At 33.4% G+C, this 19885-nt stretch overlaps 1 protein-coding gene across 1 annotated transcript; it reads right to left on the bottom strand.

The window, feature by feature from the left end:
* Positions 1-20: 20 nt before the first annotated feature.
* Positions 21-19825, bottom strand: LOC124942135 (long chain acyl-CoA synthetase 8-like). The gene is made up of 11 exons (XM_047482562.1): positions 19297-19825; positions 19122-19202; positions 18695-18964; positions 18353-18484; positions 18101-18274; positions 17507-17736; positions 3027-3144; positions 1985-2116; positions 1781-1915; positions 732-938; positions 21-272 (listed from the first exon to the last, which is right to left on the bottom strand). Exons 1-11 carry the CDS (start codon positions 19792-19794, stop codon positions 108-110), a joined length of 2142 nt encoding a protein of 713 aa, XP_047338518.1. The 5' UTR covers positions 19795-19825; the 3' UTR covers positions 21-107.
* Between the last annotated feature and the right edge of the window lie 60 nt (positions 19826-19885).

Raw genomic sequence — 19885 nt, 5'->3', positions numbered from 1 at the left:
AACATGTCTACCAGTAAGTCATTTTTCCAGTGGATTAAGACTGCAACAATAGTGAAAATAAGTTGTAACAACGAAAGAGTGCGGAAGCAGATGAAAGGGTAAACCATCTAATGGTATAAACTATGAAGCAAATCTTTATATTTGGCCTTCAACTGCTCCCTCTTCAATTTTAGAGCTGCAGTTACTAATCCCGATTCAGGGGTCCAGGGTTCTGATATCAACTTAATCTTTGTAGGAATCTCAAACTTGTACAATTTTCCACTGTTCCCCACCTGCATTCAACAAGTGATCAGCTGCCTCCATCAACAACACATATGGTCAATTGAAAGAATCAAGCCAAGAAAAAATCATCCTTCACTGCAACAAACTAGCACTCAAAAACTAATGCTTTAAGCTTTTGAACAAGATGACATATATATACAGTAATGAACTATTCAAAAACAGGGAAATTCTATACATGAACTCATAAAAAGACAAATATACACACAAAACTAACTTCATGTTTCTGTAATATTTTATTTTAACATAACCTCCACAAACAGGATGGAGGTTCAGACTGGACTGTGGGGAACCAGGGCTGAAGTAAAGTTAGTTAATGTGTTTTTTGGGTTTTTCTTTAACTTGTTTCAAATGTTGGTGTGTATGTTTGTTCTATTAAGAGTTAATGTACACAACCTTAGTCGAATGGACAAATTACCATGTTTAACCAAGAGAGTAATTGAGTAGCTAACCTTAGTGACGGATTGTTGGACCTCATTGATAGCTTCAGGTTTGCTACACAAGTCAGCAAAATCCTTGTAACTGATTCCAACTTCTTTGGCCCATTTTTCAAGGACCTGATGTGAAGGCACAACTAAGGCCACACAATAGTTGTGGAAGGAATCTACATATACCATCACATTCTCTACATAGTTGCTAGATACTAGAGTCGTCTCAACCTGTAATCAAATGAATTATCATCAACTGCCAAAATAACTAAGTAAATTGCCATCCTCATCAAAACAGTAAGCATCATTTATTAAGTAGTTTGTATTTGATCTCCAAAATGGAATTTTCTAGGGAAATGAGAAATCATCATATAATTTGAATTGATTTACTATTTACAAAGGGATACAATAATTTATAGACAATAGAAAAAAAAAACTGAATAAATGATATAAAAACTTCTTTATTTAAAAAGGGTCTAGTCTCTAAAGGAGGCTAGCAAAATATCCTACCTCTATGACCCCATTTCAATCAAAATATTTTAAGTGATATTCGAACTAGAGACCTAAACCTTTAAAACACAATGTCAACTTGAGCTACTAAGGGTGGGACGTGGGTATGATAAACACCTGCCTTAAGGCATAAATGAGTTTTTCTTGAGAAACAAACCACCCTCCAACCTTAGGCATATATTGAGCCTAAATTGATATTTTCACACTCCACCTCAAGTCTAAACAAGAAGGCACAAAAATCTTGAATCTTGATCCAACAAAAAAGTGACTAGTCTTGGAGCGTATGCAGAACGATGACAGTTGAATTGGAATAGTAGGTGTTGTGTCATAGTGATGACCAGGAGTATATGCCAAATGTGTTTTGAGTGGGTTGATGAATATGGCCCAAAGAAAATAGGGTTCGATAAATTCAGCTCATAATGGCTCAAGTGGATTGATCAAAGAAAGAAAGTGCTTTTTTTCTTTATACTCCTCTTTTTTTTGTTTGTTAGAGGAACTATGTTTATTTTTAGTAGACAATGTAATAGTGCATATAAATGAAGAGGTCAATTCTATTTATGCACCTTGGCAAGGGAGATGTATTCTCCATGTTGAAGTTTCACAATGTCTTTCTTCCTGTCAATAATTTCAAGGCATCCATCATCATGAAATTGTCCAATATCACCAGTGTAGAACCAGCGGACTCCATGTTCATCAACCTACTCAGGAGAGAATAAGAATAAAGTACAAACATCTTCTTCCATGGACATTCAAATATGAAGACTTACCTTATACACTTCTTCGGTTTTTTCTACATTGTTGAAGTATCCCGCAGCTATACTGAAGCCACCAACCACAATCTCTCCCCTTGGCATTGGCTTATCAGTTATCAGATATCCACCTTCTTCCCAGGACACTAGCTGGATACAGAATCAGACAAGTGTATATTGTCAGGTAAACTGCAGAGGATTATATAAAGTCTGGTAAATAATCCAAATAAACAACCATCCTATTAACTATCACCCCTTCAATATTATCAATCAAATTATGAAACATAAATTAAAATATCAAAATACCCTACTCCTTATTTATTTTTTTAAGTCAATTTATTATTCATCATTAAAGTTAAGGATATTTTGCTACAAGAACTAGAAACTGTTATTTTTTAAAAGTTAGATCGATCAAACAAGAGTTTTACCCATAATCTGTTTTTTTCTCTTGCAAAAACAAAAAACCCAAAATCAAACAAGCTTGGTGTTCCAAGATAAAGAAGATTAGATTGAATAGGTCATGGACACGTTTGATGTAGTTTATTATTTATAATATTTTCAAATATTAACTGCTAAGGAAGTTTCATCACTTTACCAAATAAGTCACATTTTACATCAAACTAGATTTTATATGGGAAAAAAGCCCATGATCAAACAAGTTCCACATTTAGAAACTAGACTAATTAAACATGCCTGAAATTATTGCAATGCTACCATGTGAATATACTCTCTTTTTACACTTGAATCTCATGCTTTGTGTATTATCTTTGGTTTTAGCATACATATTGGATCTACTGCAATACTAATCTACAGAAGACATATTTGATCAGTCTCACTACGACAAAGGAAACAACACTGATATATCCTTACCTAGTGGGAAAAATATAAACTGCCATCTATTTTTCCCTTCGTGTATCTAGTCAAATTCTGTATGTGTTTCCTTAGGTAATACAAGACATTGACTAAAATAGTTTTAAGTTTATCTTCATTTGTGGATTAAAACTTTAGTCATACTCTTTCAGAACAATAAAAAATAAGGTAAAGAAACAAATTAACATGCCTTAATATAGCAGCAAGGTAGTGGTGGACCAACGCGTCCAACTGAAATGTCATCCCCCTCAGAAAAGGTTCCTCCAGCACAAGTTTCTGTTAGACCATACCCTTGAGCAATTGGTGCCCTGAAAAGGAGCATTGCAAAGTTTAAATCAGAATTGGATATATTCAATGGAAAGTAACAAAGAAATCAATGAAGTAAACTTTGGGAAGGCACAACATATAAAACTGCAATTTTGCTATTATAAACAGTAGATGCAGGACATTTCCTCTCCTTTTCCTTGCAACAAGAGATCTGACAGATGTGTTTTTCCATCTACCATGAACTATAGCGTCATAAGGGATTGGTTTGCCAAATAATAGGATTCATGTTGTTGGGAATAAAGCGAAATAAACACCACATAATAAACTATTCCCTACTTGATTGAATCTTTAGGAGCGAGAAACAACAAACATAAAAAGAAATATAAATGAAACAAGAACACCAAGAATTTAATGTGGAAAACCTCCTCAAATCAATGAGTAAAATCCACGGGACTTTTGTCTAAAAGAAGCTGTACTATAATCAAATGTTAAACACGAAACAATTGATGATAAAAGCTAAACAAATAAGAGATCTCACTATCTCTCTACAAGTGTATACTAGATGACTTTCAGATGTGTTTTGATAAGTCACTTCATCCACCTTTTATAGCAGAGCGAGGACAGATCAAGAGTCTTTTTCCAATAAGACAACCCTGCCCCTATTTAATATAAAAGAACTTTTGAGCTTCTGGACTTCTGGGTTTCTGAACTTTTGGGCTTCTAGCTTCTGGACTTCTTAAACGGACTAGGCTTTTTATTTCATAGTTGGGATCCCAATTAAATAACGCAACAAACTCCCCCATCACAACTATGGAAGGATTGTTGTCAAACCCGTGGTTGAACAACAAAACTCGAGCTTGTCTTTTGGTAGTGTTTTGGTCAGCATATCAACGCCATTATCATTTGTAGGTACTTTCTCTAAAACCAACAACTTTTCATCTAGAACATCACGTATCCAATGATACCTCACATCAATGTGCTTCGATCTAGAGTGAAATGTTGAGTTTTTAGCATGGTAAATCGCACTTTGACTATCACAATAAAGCACGTATTTATCCTGCACAAAACCAAGTTCAGATAATAATTTCTTAAACCAAATTAATTCTTTACAAGTTTCAGTTGCTGCAATAAGTTCAACTTCAGCGGTCGATAACGCAACACATTTTTGAAGTCTGGATTGCCAGACAACAACTCCCCCTACAAAATTAATTAAATAACCAGAAGTAGATTTTCTCGAATCCACATCACCTTCCATATCAGAGTCGGTATAACCAACTAAATCCGGACTCTCATTTTCAAGGCAAAGTCTCAAACTTGATGTACCTCGAAGATATCTCAATATCCATTTGACAGCTTCCCAATGTTGTTTTCCTAGATTGTAAAGCAACATACTCACAGTGCCAACGGCATGAGCAATCAATATCTGGTCTTATGCAAACCATGGCATACATAAGACTTCCAACAGAAGAACCATAATGAATATTCTCCATATCTTCTTTCTCATCATCGTTAGAAGGACAAAGTTCCGAGCTCAATTTAAAATGTGTTGTAAGAGGTGTGAAAACACTATTGGTCTTCTCCATATTGAAACTTTGCAACATTTTTTCAATATATCGTTCTTGACACAACCATAATTTATTTGTCTTTCTATCACGACTGATTCTAATTCCAAGAATCTGGTTCGCTGGTCCAAGATCCTTCATCGCAAAGGACTCTCCTAAGTCTTGTTTCAACCTATTAATTCTCACAACACTTTGACCAACAATAAACATGTCATCAACATAAAGTAAAAGAATAATAAATTCATTAGAAGAGAATTTTAGTACAAACACACAATGGTCGGAAATAGTCTTCTTATAGTCGTGTTCCTTCATGAACAACTCAAACTTCTTGTACCATTGTCGAGGAGCTTGTTTCAAGCCATACAAGCTTTTCTTCAATCTGCAAACATAATTCTCTTTACCTTTGACCTTAAACCCATCAAGTTGATTCATGTAGATCTCTTCTTCTAATTTACGATGAAGAAAGATGTCTTCACGTCCATTTGTTCAACTTCCAAATCAAGACTAGCTGCCAAACTCAAGACAACTCTAATTGAAGTCATTTTAACAATAGGAGAAAAAATTTCATCAAAATCAATACCCTTTCTTTGACTAAACCCTTTGACAACCAAACGAGCTTTGTGTCGTGGAGTTGAAGTATGCTCATCTTGCTTCAGTCTATACACGTACCTATTTTTCAAAGCTTTCTTGCCTTTTGGTAATTCTACCAACTCAAATGTATGATTATAATGTAAGGATTTCATCTCATCTTTCATAGCATCAACCCATTCTTCGCTATCTTTAGCCTCTTCATATGACTCAGGCTCCCCCCCCCCCCATCCGTCACCAACGTATATTCATCAGGAGAATATCTTGTTGAAGGCTGTCGATCTCTCATAGATCATCTAAGTGGAATTGTAGGTAATTCACCTTGATCGCTACTATTATTTTCCATGTGAACGTCATGTTCACCCTCAACATCATCCTCTTGCACCCGATTTTCTGTTGAAATAGGTGAATCAGATAAATGAACTTTATCTAAATTTACCGACTCAACTTTTTCCTTCAATTCATTGTCTTTAGCTTGATCACTTCCCTTAGTAGTCTCATCTTCAAAGAAGATAACGTCACGACTTCTGACAAGCTTCTTTGCAACTAGACCATACATTCTGTAGCCGAACTCATTTTATCCATAACCCAAGAAGATGCACTCACGACTCTTCACATCCAACTTTAATCTTTCATCCTTTGAAATGTGAACAAAGCACCTACATCCAAATACTCGTAGGTGATCATAAGAAACATGTTTATTTGTCCATATCTTATTTGGAACTTCACCGTCCAAGGAAACTATAGGACTCAAATTAATAACATGTACCACCGTATCTAATGCTTCACCCCAAAATGTTGGGGGCAACTTTGTTTCTAAAAGCAAGCACCTAATCCTCTCAACAATCGTCATGTTCATCCTTTCTGCAAGGCATTCAACTCAGGAGTCTTTGGAGGTGTCTGATCCTATATTGTTTTCAGTATGCATCAAATTGACCACAATACTCACCACCATTATCACTGCGAATGCACTTGATCTTCTTTCCAGTCTCTCTTTCAACAAGAGCATGAAATTCCTTGAACTTGTTTAAAACTTCATCTTTAGTTTTCAAAACATAGATCTAAAGCTTCCTAGAATGATCATCAATAAATGTTACAAAGTAAAGAGCACCACTATTAGTTCGTACCTTTAAAGGTCCACAAACGTCTAAATGCACCAACTCTAAGAGATCTGACTTTCTTGAGGGAGGATTATGCTTGAACGATACTCGAGTTTGCTTTTCCATAAGACAATAAGAATAATTCTCCAAATATGTCTCATTCAAACCCGGAATAGCATTTTTCTTAACTAGCAAATTCAACCCCTTTTCACTAATGTGACCAAGTCTTCGGTGCCATAAATTTGAATCTTCTTTACTTCGCACAACATTCACATTATCTTAACTTATTAAAGATTACATTAAATATAAATTTGAAAACTTATCTCCTCGAGCTACAACAAGGTTACCTTTCGAAAGTTTTCATTTTCCAGAACCAAAGGAGCTTGAGAAACCATGATCATCAAGCTTTCCAATTGAAATCAAATTCAACCTCATGTCTGGAGCATGTCGAACATCTTTAGGAAACAACTTCGACTCATTGCTAGATTCTAGGCAAACATCTCCAATACCAATAACCTTACGACATTATTACCCATCTTCAATACTCCAAAGTTATCAGAAGTATAAGATTTAAAGTAATCTTTCTTTGGCGTAACATGTATGACAGCTCCTGTGTCAAACACCCAAGTTGACTCATCGCATACAAGGTTAAATATATTCTCGTCGTGAATAGTGAAAAGACATAAATAGTTGCTGAGACGCGATCTTCAAAATTATCTTTCTTTTGCTTAGATCCGTTCGTTTCATATTTGATCTTATAACAGTTCTTCTTCATGTGTCCACTTTTTCCACAATGGTAACATTTAGTTGCCTTGTACTTTGATTTCGACTTGTTCCGACCCTTATGTCTCGACTTATCTTTCTCGCCTCTACTATCCTGTTTTCCCCGTTTTCAGCAACAAACACATTTGACTATGATGAAGAGACTTGAGATTTTCGTCTCAATTCTTCATTTAAGACATCACTTTTGGCCATCTCCAATGTCACTGCACCATTAGAAATAGAGTTACAAAGAGAAACTTTAAGAGTCTCCCAAGAATCATGCAGAGTAGTCAATAACCAAAGTCCTTCAACATCGTCTTAAAAGTTTATACCCATTCTTGAGATCTGATCAAGAACACCCTGAAACTTAGTCAAGTGATCAACCATAGAAGAGCTATCACTATATCTCAAATGAATAATCTTTTGGAGCAAAAATAATTTATTACTTCATGTCTTTGAAGCAAAAAATAATTTGTTACTTCTTGTCTTTGAAGCATACAAATTCTCAAGCTTACCCCCACAAAGTAGGTGTATTTGTCTCATGTTGTATGTGGTTATAAACATTCTCTTCAACAAATTGACGAATGAAACCACATACCTGTTCATGCTCAAAAGCCCATTCCTCATCAGATTTGGAGATATGTTTCTCACTACCAAAAATAGGTAAATGCAAAGACTTCACAAATAGAAGATCTTTCATTTTACCCTTCTAGATATGATAGTTTGAACCATTCAACAAAATCATTATGTTTGTGTTAATCTCCATAAACCAATCAAAAATAAACACGCTTATAACCAATCTCTGATACCACTATGTTGGGAATAAAGCGGAATAATCACCACACTCGAGATAATAAACTATTCCCCACTTGATTGGATCTTTAGGAGCGAGAAACAACAAACATAAAAAGAAATATAAATGAAACAAGAACACCAAGAATTTAACGTGGAAAACCTCCTCAAATCAAGGTGTAAAAACCACGGAACTTTTGTCCAAAAGAAACTCCACTATAATCAAATGTTGAACATGAAACAATTGAAGATAAGAGCTAAACAAATAAGAGATCTCACTATATCTCTACAAGTGTATGCTAGATGACTTTCAAATGTGTTTTGATAAGCCACTTCCTCCACCTTTTATAGCAGAGCGAGGATAGCTCAAGAGTCTTTTTCTATTAAGACAACACTGCCCCTATTTAATATAAAAGGACTCTTGAGCTTCAAGACTTCTGGGCTTCTGGGTTTCTGAACTTCTGGCTTCTAGACTTTTAAATGGATTGGGCTTTTTATTTTATGGTTGGGAGCCCAATCAAATAACCCAACACATGTAAGTCATATTACTCCGGTAGATGAGATTGTAGGTCTAGCACTGATAAATTAAAGTAATTAGTTAATATGGTGCTTGTACTTTGGTGTTAGTCTGTTAGAAATCTATATAGTCAATGTTCTGACAAGTATTCTTAGGTTGTGTTTGATAACACAGCTTTTCACTTATGTTCAATTATTAAGTGCTTATTTGAAGTAAATTTTTTTATAACGATTATTTATAATTACTTAATTAATTAGATTCAGATCAAATTACACCAAAAATTTGGCTTAAATCGAGTTGTAAATGACTAAATCAATGGTCTGTGTCTATTATGGGAGTTTAAAAGAGAACGTTAACCCTACAAACTAATCAAATTAAGTCAATTTATAAGGGTAAAATCATAAAGATATAGTTCCACATTTTGTGAAATCAACTTACATACAAATACTTAAATTTAGACTTTGACATGTATTTTTTAAACATAAATCATTTAGCACTTAGAATACAATATTTAGCATTAACACTTATTTTTTTAGTTTGATCAACCGTGCCCTTAGTCGCATGCATAATGTATAACTTGAGTTTTTGAGAATGAAGATTGAGATTGAGATTTATAGTGAAAGTGATAATATTATTCAAATATTAATTTATGATTTACATTTGAGAGTGTGTGATATAAAGGATATTGAGTATAATAATAAAAGTAAAGAAATGACAACAAACAATGTGTTAGAGTATAAACAAATCAATATATGGAGTGCAAGTAAGTTACACATATAAGAGAGGGAATTCTACACTTCAAGTTGTGTAGTAGAGATTGAGAGTTTCCAACTTTCCACACAATTTTCGAAATATGATTTGAAAAGAGTTTTTATGAGTATGTTAGCCACTTAATTGCGTGAAATAACATAGATGGGTAATAAATCATTTATTGGCTTGTCATAAATAAAGTAATAATCAATTCCAATGTGTTTGGTCTGTCATTATGAGCCAAATTTTTGCAATACTTAGTGTATTGAGGTTTGATTGTTACACATCATTTGAATAAGTCCATCAGAAGGCAATCATAACTCTTCAAAGATATGGCGTATCCAAATTACTTCACAAAGTCCGAGTGCAAGAGAACGTACTCGGCTTCAACACTACTTTGAACAACAACATATTGTTTCTTGCTTTTCCATGTGACTTTTTCCCCATACAAACGAACAATATCCGTAGGTGATTTCTATAAGTAATGTCTCCGGCCCAATCAGTATTGGTGAACACACAAATGAACTTGTCATCTTTACTTGTGAATAAAAGACATTTTCACTGAGAGCCTTTTAGTTACCTTAAAATCATGAAAACTACATTCATATGATCTCTTGAGAGTCGTCGCACGAGTCGCTGGTATCTAGTTTTATTAGTTGGAGTATCGTTTTTGTTATTTCAATGTTTGTGAACCAAGTTCATAGAGGTGTCGGCATACTTACACCTAAGCATTTTAGTTTCTTTTAAAAGGTCCATGGTGTACTTCCTTTGGGACAATGAGATCCCCTTTTTTGATCGAGCAAATTCTATTCCTAAGAATATTTTGAGGGTTCAAGATCTTTTGTGTCGAATTATCTAGTAATAAACTCTTTCAAATTTTAAATATCTTTTTCATTGTAATCGGTTATAATGATGTCATCAACGTAGACAATGAGAATTGTGTTATATTTATTTGGAGCAATCTTAACAAACATAATGTGATCAACTTGACATTAAGGGAAGTCGTTCTCGATGATGGAGATTGAGAATTTTTTGAATCATGCCCTTGCTGATTGTTTAAAACCGTAGAAAAATTTATGGAGGCGACAAACTTCGTTGATGAGGCACTAATTCCTGGAGGCAGGTTAATGTAGACTTCTTCTTCCAAGTCTCCATTTAGGATAACATTTTTTACGTCGAGTTGTGAAGTTTTCAATCTTTGTTAGCCACCAAATATATTGCAAACATTTCTAAATAATCTCATATGATTGAGAGAATCCTTTGGCGACTATATGAGCTTTGTACTTCTCAACAAATCCATTAGAATTATGTTTTGTCTTGAAAATCCAATTTACATCCGATGTGTTTCTTCCTGTTTGAAAGTTCACAAAGGGATATTGTATGATTATTTAGATGTGCACCAATATCTTCATCGACGACATGTTTTCCTTCCTGTTCAAAAACTTAATGAATTGATGCAAGTATTTTGACGTTGGTGTAGTCAACAATGCATGCCCAATATGTCTCTAATAAATACTTGTATGAAACAAATTTCGAGATCATATTATTTGTATATGACCTAATAAGTTTCATGAGATCAATAGATAAGTAAATAAAAATAGTATCATAATTAGTTGTCGAACCTTAAATTTATGTTGGACTCGGGTCTGATGAGGATTAATGGACAGGTGCAAGTTATGTTCTTCTTCGAATGTATATTTTTAACTCTTTTTTCGAACGAGGTGGAGGTGAGGTTGATGAGGAAGTGGTTGTGGGTTCAAATGTAGGGTCGAATGATATATTTTGTTGGTTCAAGTGCAGATTCGGGTACATTTAGGAAGGTATGAGTGAATTCGGGTACATTTCGGAAGGTAAGATGTTGATGTACAAGTCTACGATGACACAACATTATTTAGGAAAGTTTGATTGAAAAAGAAGTTGAATAACTTGAAACATTCTCTAGGTGGACAAAATGTAGAGTTCTGAACACAACTTAACATTTTTTTATCGTCCACCCTATTCCCGTATTCTGAAATTTAGGACCATTCGAAAAGTATTTGGCAAAACATTTTAAATCACAACATATATTACTAATGGACAATAGATTACAATGAAGATTTAGAACGTAGAGAACATTTTTTAAACAAATGTTAAGTGTTACATAAGCCAATCTAGTTCCTAGAACTCTTGCGGATGCCCTGTTTACCACGCGATTGGTGGACAAATGATTGTGTATAGTAAAATCATGTAGCATAGATAGGTCTCTCATCATGTTATTCAATGACCCTGAATCGACAATCGAATATTTTGGGTTAGATATACCTAAGTGAGCATTAAACGCTTAGTATGATTTTTTATTATTTATATATATATATATATATATTTATCAAATATAATATATATTTTTAAACATATATATATTTATATCTTTATTTATTCTCCTTATTATTATTTTAATAAAATATATAAATAAAAAATATATAAAAATATATATTTACTAATTAATAGATAAAAGAGAGAAAATATTAATAGAGAAATAATAAAAAATAATAAATGATAAAAAAAGAAATGATTAACCGAGAAAGAGAAATTGATAATGAGAGAAAGAGAAATTAATAATGGGAGAAAGAAAAATTTTTATCCAAAATATGACAATGTTCTTTTTTTTTTCCAACATGGCCATGTTAAGGAATAGAGAGATTTTTTTTTGAAAAATTACCATGTTTAGGAGAATTTTGTTACGAATATGGCCATGTTTAATAGAATTTTGTTCCGAACATAACCATGTTCAGGAAATTTTGTCCCGAACATGGCCATTTGCAGGATAGAGAATTTTTATTTTTCCGGGAATATGGCCATGTTCGGATGATTTTTGTTCTCAACATTGCCATATTATAGAGATATTTTTTTATTTCTCTCTCCTACACTATGACAACTACATTAGATTCATAGCCTTACTTTCATTCCCAAATTCGTTGCCTATATTACCGCTCATAAATGATATTGAATATAATAAAAGTAAAGAAGTGACAATAAACAATGTGTTAGAATATAAAAAACAACCTATTGAGTACAAGAAAGTTGCATCAATAATAAGGATGAGAGGAGATAAACACCATAGACTGGTCTATAACATTTTTTCGTAATATTTTACAAACAAAAGGTGCACTAGTAAAATAAACATAATTACCGAGAATTATCGTCGAGAGCGAAAGAATGCTCTCGGTGATATTAATATCACCGAGAGCAAATGGTTTCCCTCGATGATAGTTTTTAATATTACCGAGAGCAATTGAATACATCTCTCAGCGATATTTATTTAATATTATCACCGAGAGAACCCGACAACGCTCTCGGCGATAATATTTCATTTTCCCTAAACCCGCGGTCGCTTCTCTCTCTTCCTCTCGACCGCTCCTCCTCCATGCGTTGATTATCAATTGTGATTCAAGCAATCAGTAGAAGTAGAAGCAATATGGCATCTTAGATTGTTATTAAGTACTGGTTACTATTTGGATTTAATGGATACTTTTGTTGTACTACCGTCATTTAGACGTAATTTGATTTATGTTGTTTGTATGGACAAATTGGGATATCATTGTTCATTTGGAAATTAAAATTTAACTTTATTTATTAATTTTAAAGTTGTTGGAACCGGTTCAGTTATATTTTATGATAATCTTTATTTGCTTGAAACAGTTGCTTCTTATAATGAAACCTTGAATGTGGAATCACATGGTATTAAGTGTAAAATAAATAATGAAAATTCAAGTTCCTTATGGCATAAGCTCTAGAAATAAAGTTGAAAGATTTTTCTCTGAAGGAATTTTGGATAAAATTGATTTTTCAGACTTTAATTTATGTATTGAATGCATTAAAGGAAGACAAACTAAAATAAAGAAATTATGTGCAATAAGGTCAATTGAAGTCTTTGAGTTGATACATACGGATATTTGTAGGTCATTTCCTACTTCTTCTTGGAATGGTCAATAATACTTTGTATCATTTATAGATGACCACTCAAGATATGCATACATATTTCTAATTAATTAAAAATCATAAATATTGGATGTGTTCAAATCTTTTAAAATTGAAGTTGAAAACCATCTCAATAAAAGAATAATGAAAGTCAAATCTGACCGTGGTGGTGAATATTACGGTAGATATGACGGTTCAGGTGAACAACGTCCAAGACCTTTTTCCAGATACCTAGAGGAGTGGGATTGTCCCACAATACACCATGCCTGGTTCACCTAGAATGAATGTTGTGGCTGAAAGACGTAATCGCACTCTTAAGACATGGTAAGGAGTATGATTAGTCATTCGACTTTACTAGAATCTCTATGGGGAGAGGCACTAAAGACTACCGTCTACATTTTAAATAGAATACCAACTAAATCAACATCTAAAACACCTTATGAGCTTTGAAGTAGTCGTAAACCTAGTTTAAAGCATTTTAATGTTTGGGGATGTACTACTGAGGCAAGACCTTATGGGACGAATGAAAGAAAATTTGATCTCAAAACAGTTAGCAGTTATTTTATTAGGTACCCTGAATGATCAAGGGGATATAAATTTTATGATCTCAAGTTAAAAACAATTTTTGAGATCGAAACTGCAATATTTTTTTAGGATATTGAGTTTGATTGGAGAAATAATTGTCTTTGAAGATAATTTGAATTCAACAATTCCTATTGAGGAATACTTGATTCATATCCCAAATGATTTTTACATTGATATGGATTTTATTCCTATTGATGATCATGTTCAAAATCAAAATCAACAAGAAATTGTCGAACAAACTCATGAAGAACAAACTCAACAACCTCAAAATCAAGTACTTTTAAGACGATAAACTAGAAAAAGGAGAACTGGTATATCAAATGATTATATAGTTTTTCTTCAAGAAAATGAGGATAGTGGCAGTATAATGGAAGATGACCCTATGAGTTTCCAACATGCTATGAAGGATACTAATTTTGAAAAGTGGATTTGTGCAATGAACGAAGAATATAAATCTATACAAGAAAATAAAGTTTGGAAACTTATCCCATTACCAGAAGGAAAGAAACTTATTGGTTGTAAATGAATTTTTAAAACCAAACGGGATTCAAAGGGTAATGTTGACAAATATAAGACTCATCTTGTAGCAAAAGATTATTTAGAAAGAACGGATCGACTTTAAAGAGACTTTTTCTCCAGTTTCATTGAAAGACTCTTTTATGACAATCATGGCATGTGTTGCACAGTTTGATATGGAACTTCACCAAATGGATGGCAAGAACATTTCTCAATGGAGACATTAAAGAAACAATCTATATGGTGCAACCAGAAAATTTTGTGTCGGAAGACTCAAAGCATATGGTATGTAAATTGAGAAAATCCATTTATGGGATCAAACAAACTTCTCATCAATGATATCAAAAATTTCATCAAATTATTATCTCATTTGGTTTTGAGGTAAATATCTTTGATGAATGTGTGTATCAAAATTTTTTTGGGAGTAAACATATTTTTTTGGTTTGTATGTTGATTACATACTACTTGCCACAAATGATTTAAGCATATTGTATGAAACCAATTTTTTTTATCATAGCATTTTGAGATGAAAGATCTTTGTGAAGCTTTTTTTTGGTATTAGGAATCTAAATACATCGAGATCGTTCTCGAGGTATCCATGGGTAATCTCAAAGAAACTATATTGATATAGTGCTTAAAATGTATGAAATGTTTGATAGTAAATCTTTAGATATTCCTATTGCTAAAGGAGACAAATTTAGCTCAATCAATGCCCAAAAGAAAATCTTCAAATTGAAGAAATGATATCCCTATGCTTCGATTATTGAGAGTTTGATGTATGCTCAAGTATGTACGCATCCTGATATTGTGTATATTGTTGGAGTTTTAGACATATATCTTAGTAAAGCAGGATTAGATAATTGGAAAACAACCAAAAGGGTTATGAGACTTAAAGAAAACAAGAGATTGCATGCTCATATATCAGAGGTCAAATAAGTTTGAGATCATTGGGTATTCAAATTCTGATTTTGCGGGATGTCAAGATAGTAGAAGATCGACTTCAAGTTATGTTTATCTATTAGTTGAAGGAGTTATATCTTGGAAGAGTGCTAAACAAACACTTGTAGTTTCTTCTACTATGACATCTGAATTCATAACATGTTACGAGACATTAAATTATAGTTTATGGCTTAAGAAATTTTGTCACAATGCAACGTATTATGGAAGGAATTGAAAGACCACTAAAATTATACTGTGACAACAGATCAGCCGTATTGCATTTCAATAACAACAGGAGTACAACAAAGTCAAATTTATTGACATTAAATTCTTTGTTGTTAAATAAAGGGTACAAAATAAACAATTAAGCATAGAACATATAGAAACAAACTCCATGTTAGAAGATCCTCTTATAAAAGGTTTGGTACCCAAGATCTTTCATGAACACAATGCTCACATGGCTATTTTAGTATTTGAGGATCTTTAGTTTAAGTGGGAATTTATATTATATTGTTGTTCTATGACTTAAAAATATTTGTGTGTACACTTAAGTTTTCAGTTATGATAATGTTTAAAGATATTTTGTACAATAATGTTAAAAGTTTGATCTCACTTAAGTAGGACCAATTGAAAATTGACATGAAAAGATCATCGTTCATGACATTTTTATTTCTCACATTCATGATATGATTTGTCAGTTAATTGTATTGATTTATGTGACCACTATTGAGTCTACTTGTGATTAAATATAACGACGAATTCTTTCACCCTATATTGATATAATTAATTGATAAGATTGTTTATACAACATATGAATGAGATGACACAAAACATCGGGTTTTATAGTTGTTACATTTATTTTTTGTAATACGTGATTCAATAGAAGATTGTTGGAATTTATGGGTCACTATTATAATAAATAATTGTATATCATCTTTTAATGAAGCCAAAATAATGTGATCTAATGTGAAATTAAGATTATAGACTTATAAGTGTATTTGTCATTAATATAAAGTGAGGATACCTAACTGAATTTTCTAATTTTATGAACGGGCTAAATTAGAAATGTTTAAACCAAAATAACTAACATTATGGTTATTTTGTAACGGTATAGTCCCCATATGAGGTAAGATCAATTTCCTCTTTATGTCCCCATCAACAGAGAGAGAAAACTAATTTGAAGTACTCATCAATTGAAAGATCCATCCCATTTCTAAAGGAAGAGAAGATTAAAGAATTTTTTAATTCTAAATAAAGAGAAGATGAGTACATGTACGCTTCAGCTAATCCCAATTTTAATTTCTCACACAAATTATTAGGATTTAGTGTTGGGTTATTTTGATTGGGCTCCCAACTATGAAATAAAAAGCCCAGTACGTTTAAAAAGCCCACAAGTTCAGAAACCCAGAAGCCCAGAAGTCCAGAAGCTCAAGAGTCTTTTTGTATTAAATAGGGGCAGTGTTGTCTTATTGGAAAAAGACTTTTGAGCTGTCCATGTTCTACTATAAAAGGATGAGAAAGTGACTTATCAAAATACATCTGAAAGTCATCTAGCATACACTTGTAGAGAGATAGTGAGACCTCTTCTTTGTTTAGCTCTTATCTTCATTTGTTTCGTGTTTAACATTTGATTATAGTGAAGCTTCTTTTGGACAAAAGTCCCGTGATTTTTACTCATTGATTTGAGGAGGTTTTCCACGTTAAATTCTTGGTGTTCTTGTTTCATTTATATTTCCTTTTATGTTTGTTGTTTCTCGCTCCTAAAGATCCAATTAAGTGGAGAATAGTTTATTATCACAAGTTTGATGATTATTCCGCTTTAATCCCAACATTTAGTTCAGATAAATCTAACATATACATGTCTTCAAAAATGACTCAACTAATGAGATGTCACAATGATAGTCGAGTAGACGAGATTCTATGACTTGGAAGTCATTTGATGAACAATACACTGATTATGTAACATCTTTTTGCTTCTCTCGGTAAAAGAATTGAATTATCGCTGAGACATTAATTGCTCTTGGTGATAATATTATCTCCGAGTGCTACAATTGCTCTCGGTGATAATATTATCTCCGAGTGCTACAATTGCTCTCGGTGATACTAATTTTTTCTTCACCGACAGTCGTATTATCGACATCGGGGAAAATTATCACCGAGGGCAAATAGTCTTTCTCCAAAAGTTTTTGTCCTCGTTAAAGTCATTTTTCTACTAGTGGTGGTTCATGAACTAAAACGTATATTCTCTCCTAATTGTGATATTTTACTTGTAAACTTTCCAAATAATAAGAGCAAACAAAAAGTAAGCTTCCTAGATAATGAGTTCAAAAATTACCTCATACAGACATTGACAAATCTCTGTGTCTCTCCCGATAAAGGTGCTCCACCACAAAGTACAAATCGAATTTTTCCTCCAAGTAAAGAACGAATCTTTTTGAAAACAATAACATCCCACAAAAAAAATTCTATTCTCCAGGCTCCAAGCCTGTTTCCTTCTATAGCTGCTAGCCGGCGCTTGTATGCAGTATCAAAAAACTTCTTTGCAAGCCCTCCTGTCTCCTCGACCTATGGGAATAGTAAAAGAAAACCAACATACTAGGTATCTTAACATACTAGAAAATGTGTATATCTATAGCTTCTGGCCTTGTTATGTATGAACATGCATAGTTGGAATTAGAATTGAATTATTATGTTTAGAGAAATCATATAATTTCAATTATGATGTAAGAATATAAAATTGAAACTTAAAGAAATCATATTCATACAATTCTGTTAAAATTGTAATTCCAGTTCTGATTACTTATATTAAATCATTAAACAAACACAAATATTTGGAATTGGAACCCAATTTCTGTTCTAGTTTCAATGCCACATGAAATAAGCATAGCCTAAGATAATCAGCATCATTATCTAGAAATCCATTTTATACCTTCTTTGATACTCCATCACGAACACGATCTAGAATTGCTGGAACTGCAGACATTAGGGTGGGCTTTAAGACTGATGCATCCCCCTTGGTTCCTTTATCGATTTTGCTAGAAGTGTCTGTCAAAGTCAAAGCTGAGCTATAACCAATTGCCGCACCTGCAGTCAACATGGTAGTCTACAAGAACCAATCTCATCAGGAGATATCTAACTCAATATTTCTCTAAAGCACTAGAAATTTAGTTTTGATAAGTACCTCACAAGACAACTCAAAAATATGAGCAAGAGGCAAGTATGCTATGTAAATATCATTGGTTCTGAGCTCCGGGATCAGAGTCGCAGCAGCAGCTGCAGTGGCTACAATGTTGCCATGTGTCATCATTACCCCCTATATTATGAATATGGAGAGATGTTGATTCAAATTAAGCATAAACGAGTGATAAAGTAAGATTAATATTAAACAGTTGCATTCAAGAATGACATTATTCTAGACCCTGGACAGCAAAGAAGATAAGAAATGCATCACCTCTCTGTTTGAGTTACTAATAGTTTTTTATTCACTAAATGGAAAAGACTGAGATGAAAAGCAACATTACACCTTTGGCATACCGGAGCTTCCACTGGTGTACATAATAACTGCAATATCTCCACTCACAGGTAGATTCGGATGAACTGGATGTCTTTTACCCAACTTCTCAACTTCATGGGATGAAATAATGGTCAAAGAACCCATACTACTGGAATAGTTTGAATCCTTAGTCACTTCATCATCAAAATAAATAACATGCTTAACAGTTGTCAAACTTGAACTTATTGCAGCCAACTTCTTCAATTGCTTGGAATCACAGATCAAGGTGGACACTTGGGTCTGCGAAGATTTATCAAATATATAAATTTAACAACCTGACTGTAGACACTTAAAACCCAACACAATGATTCATGCACTAATACCTACAGAAGATGGGTTAGATAAAGGGACTGAAGGTCAAACAAGTTAGTAATAGAGATGGATAATGGTTTCCCACCTCGTTGAGTGAATGGATCAAGGCATCCTCGCCAAGAGAAGCATAGACAGTAACTACAGTAATATTTTGTCTTAAACATCCCTGAATGAACGATACAGGTATCCACATAAACTTAGTCATCTTAAATGTACAGTACATAGAGCTTAATTGAAACTGTAGGTAGAAGAAAAATTACATGAAAGGAAATTAACCACTTAGCTTGGGTCTCGGCAAAAATAGCAGCACGTGTATCAACATCATGGCCTAATTTAACGAGACCTGAAGCAAAATTGCAAGTACGCTCAAACACCTGTCCATATGACTCCCATTCATACTCTCCAAGGTTCAGTTTTTCAAGTTTCCTTCCATCACTAGCTGTGACAAAATTCCTACTGATTAACTTTCTTGTTCCAAGATACCGATTTTGAGAATGCTTCTTACAGGACTGCTCAAACAGAGCAGCCATTGTAGTGGCTCCTTCCCAAGGAACTTGAACTAGTTTCTCTGAATTCACATTTCGTATTGCAAGACCTGCCTCACCTCCAACTTGAACAGGAACTCCTCTCTGTTTCATCTTCTTCTTACCCATTAAATACGAAGAGACTAAGAAAGGTATGAGAATGGCAACAATAATTGCAGCCATAATACCATATGACTCATGGACCTTGAGAGCTGGTGAATTATTTGTCTCCATTTCGTGTGAAATAAAAAAGGGGTTTCCTTCTGATTCTGCAATCAGATCAATTCAACTGTTATCATGTAGTTTCACTTTCAGAAAGAACACT

This window comes from Impatiens glandulifera, chromosome 6 (genome assembly GCF_907164915.1).
Source record: "Impatiens glandulifera chromosome 6, dImpGla2.1, whole genome shotgun sequence".
Taxonomy (NCBI): domain Eukaryota; kingdom Viridiplantae; phylum Streptophyta; class Magnoliopsida; order Ericales; family Balsaminaceae; genus Impatiens; species Impatiens glandulifera.
The sequence above is the reverse complement of the archived record's forward strand: the minus strand, read 5'-3'. Positions and strand labels throughout refer to the sequence as shown.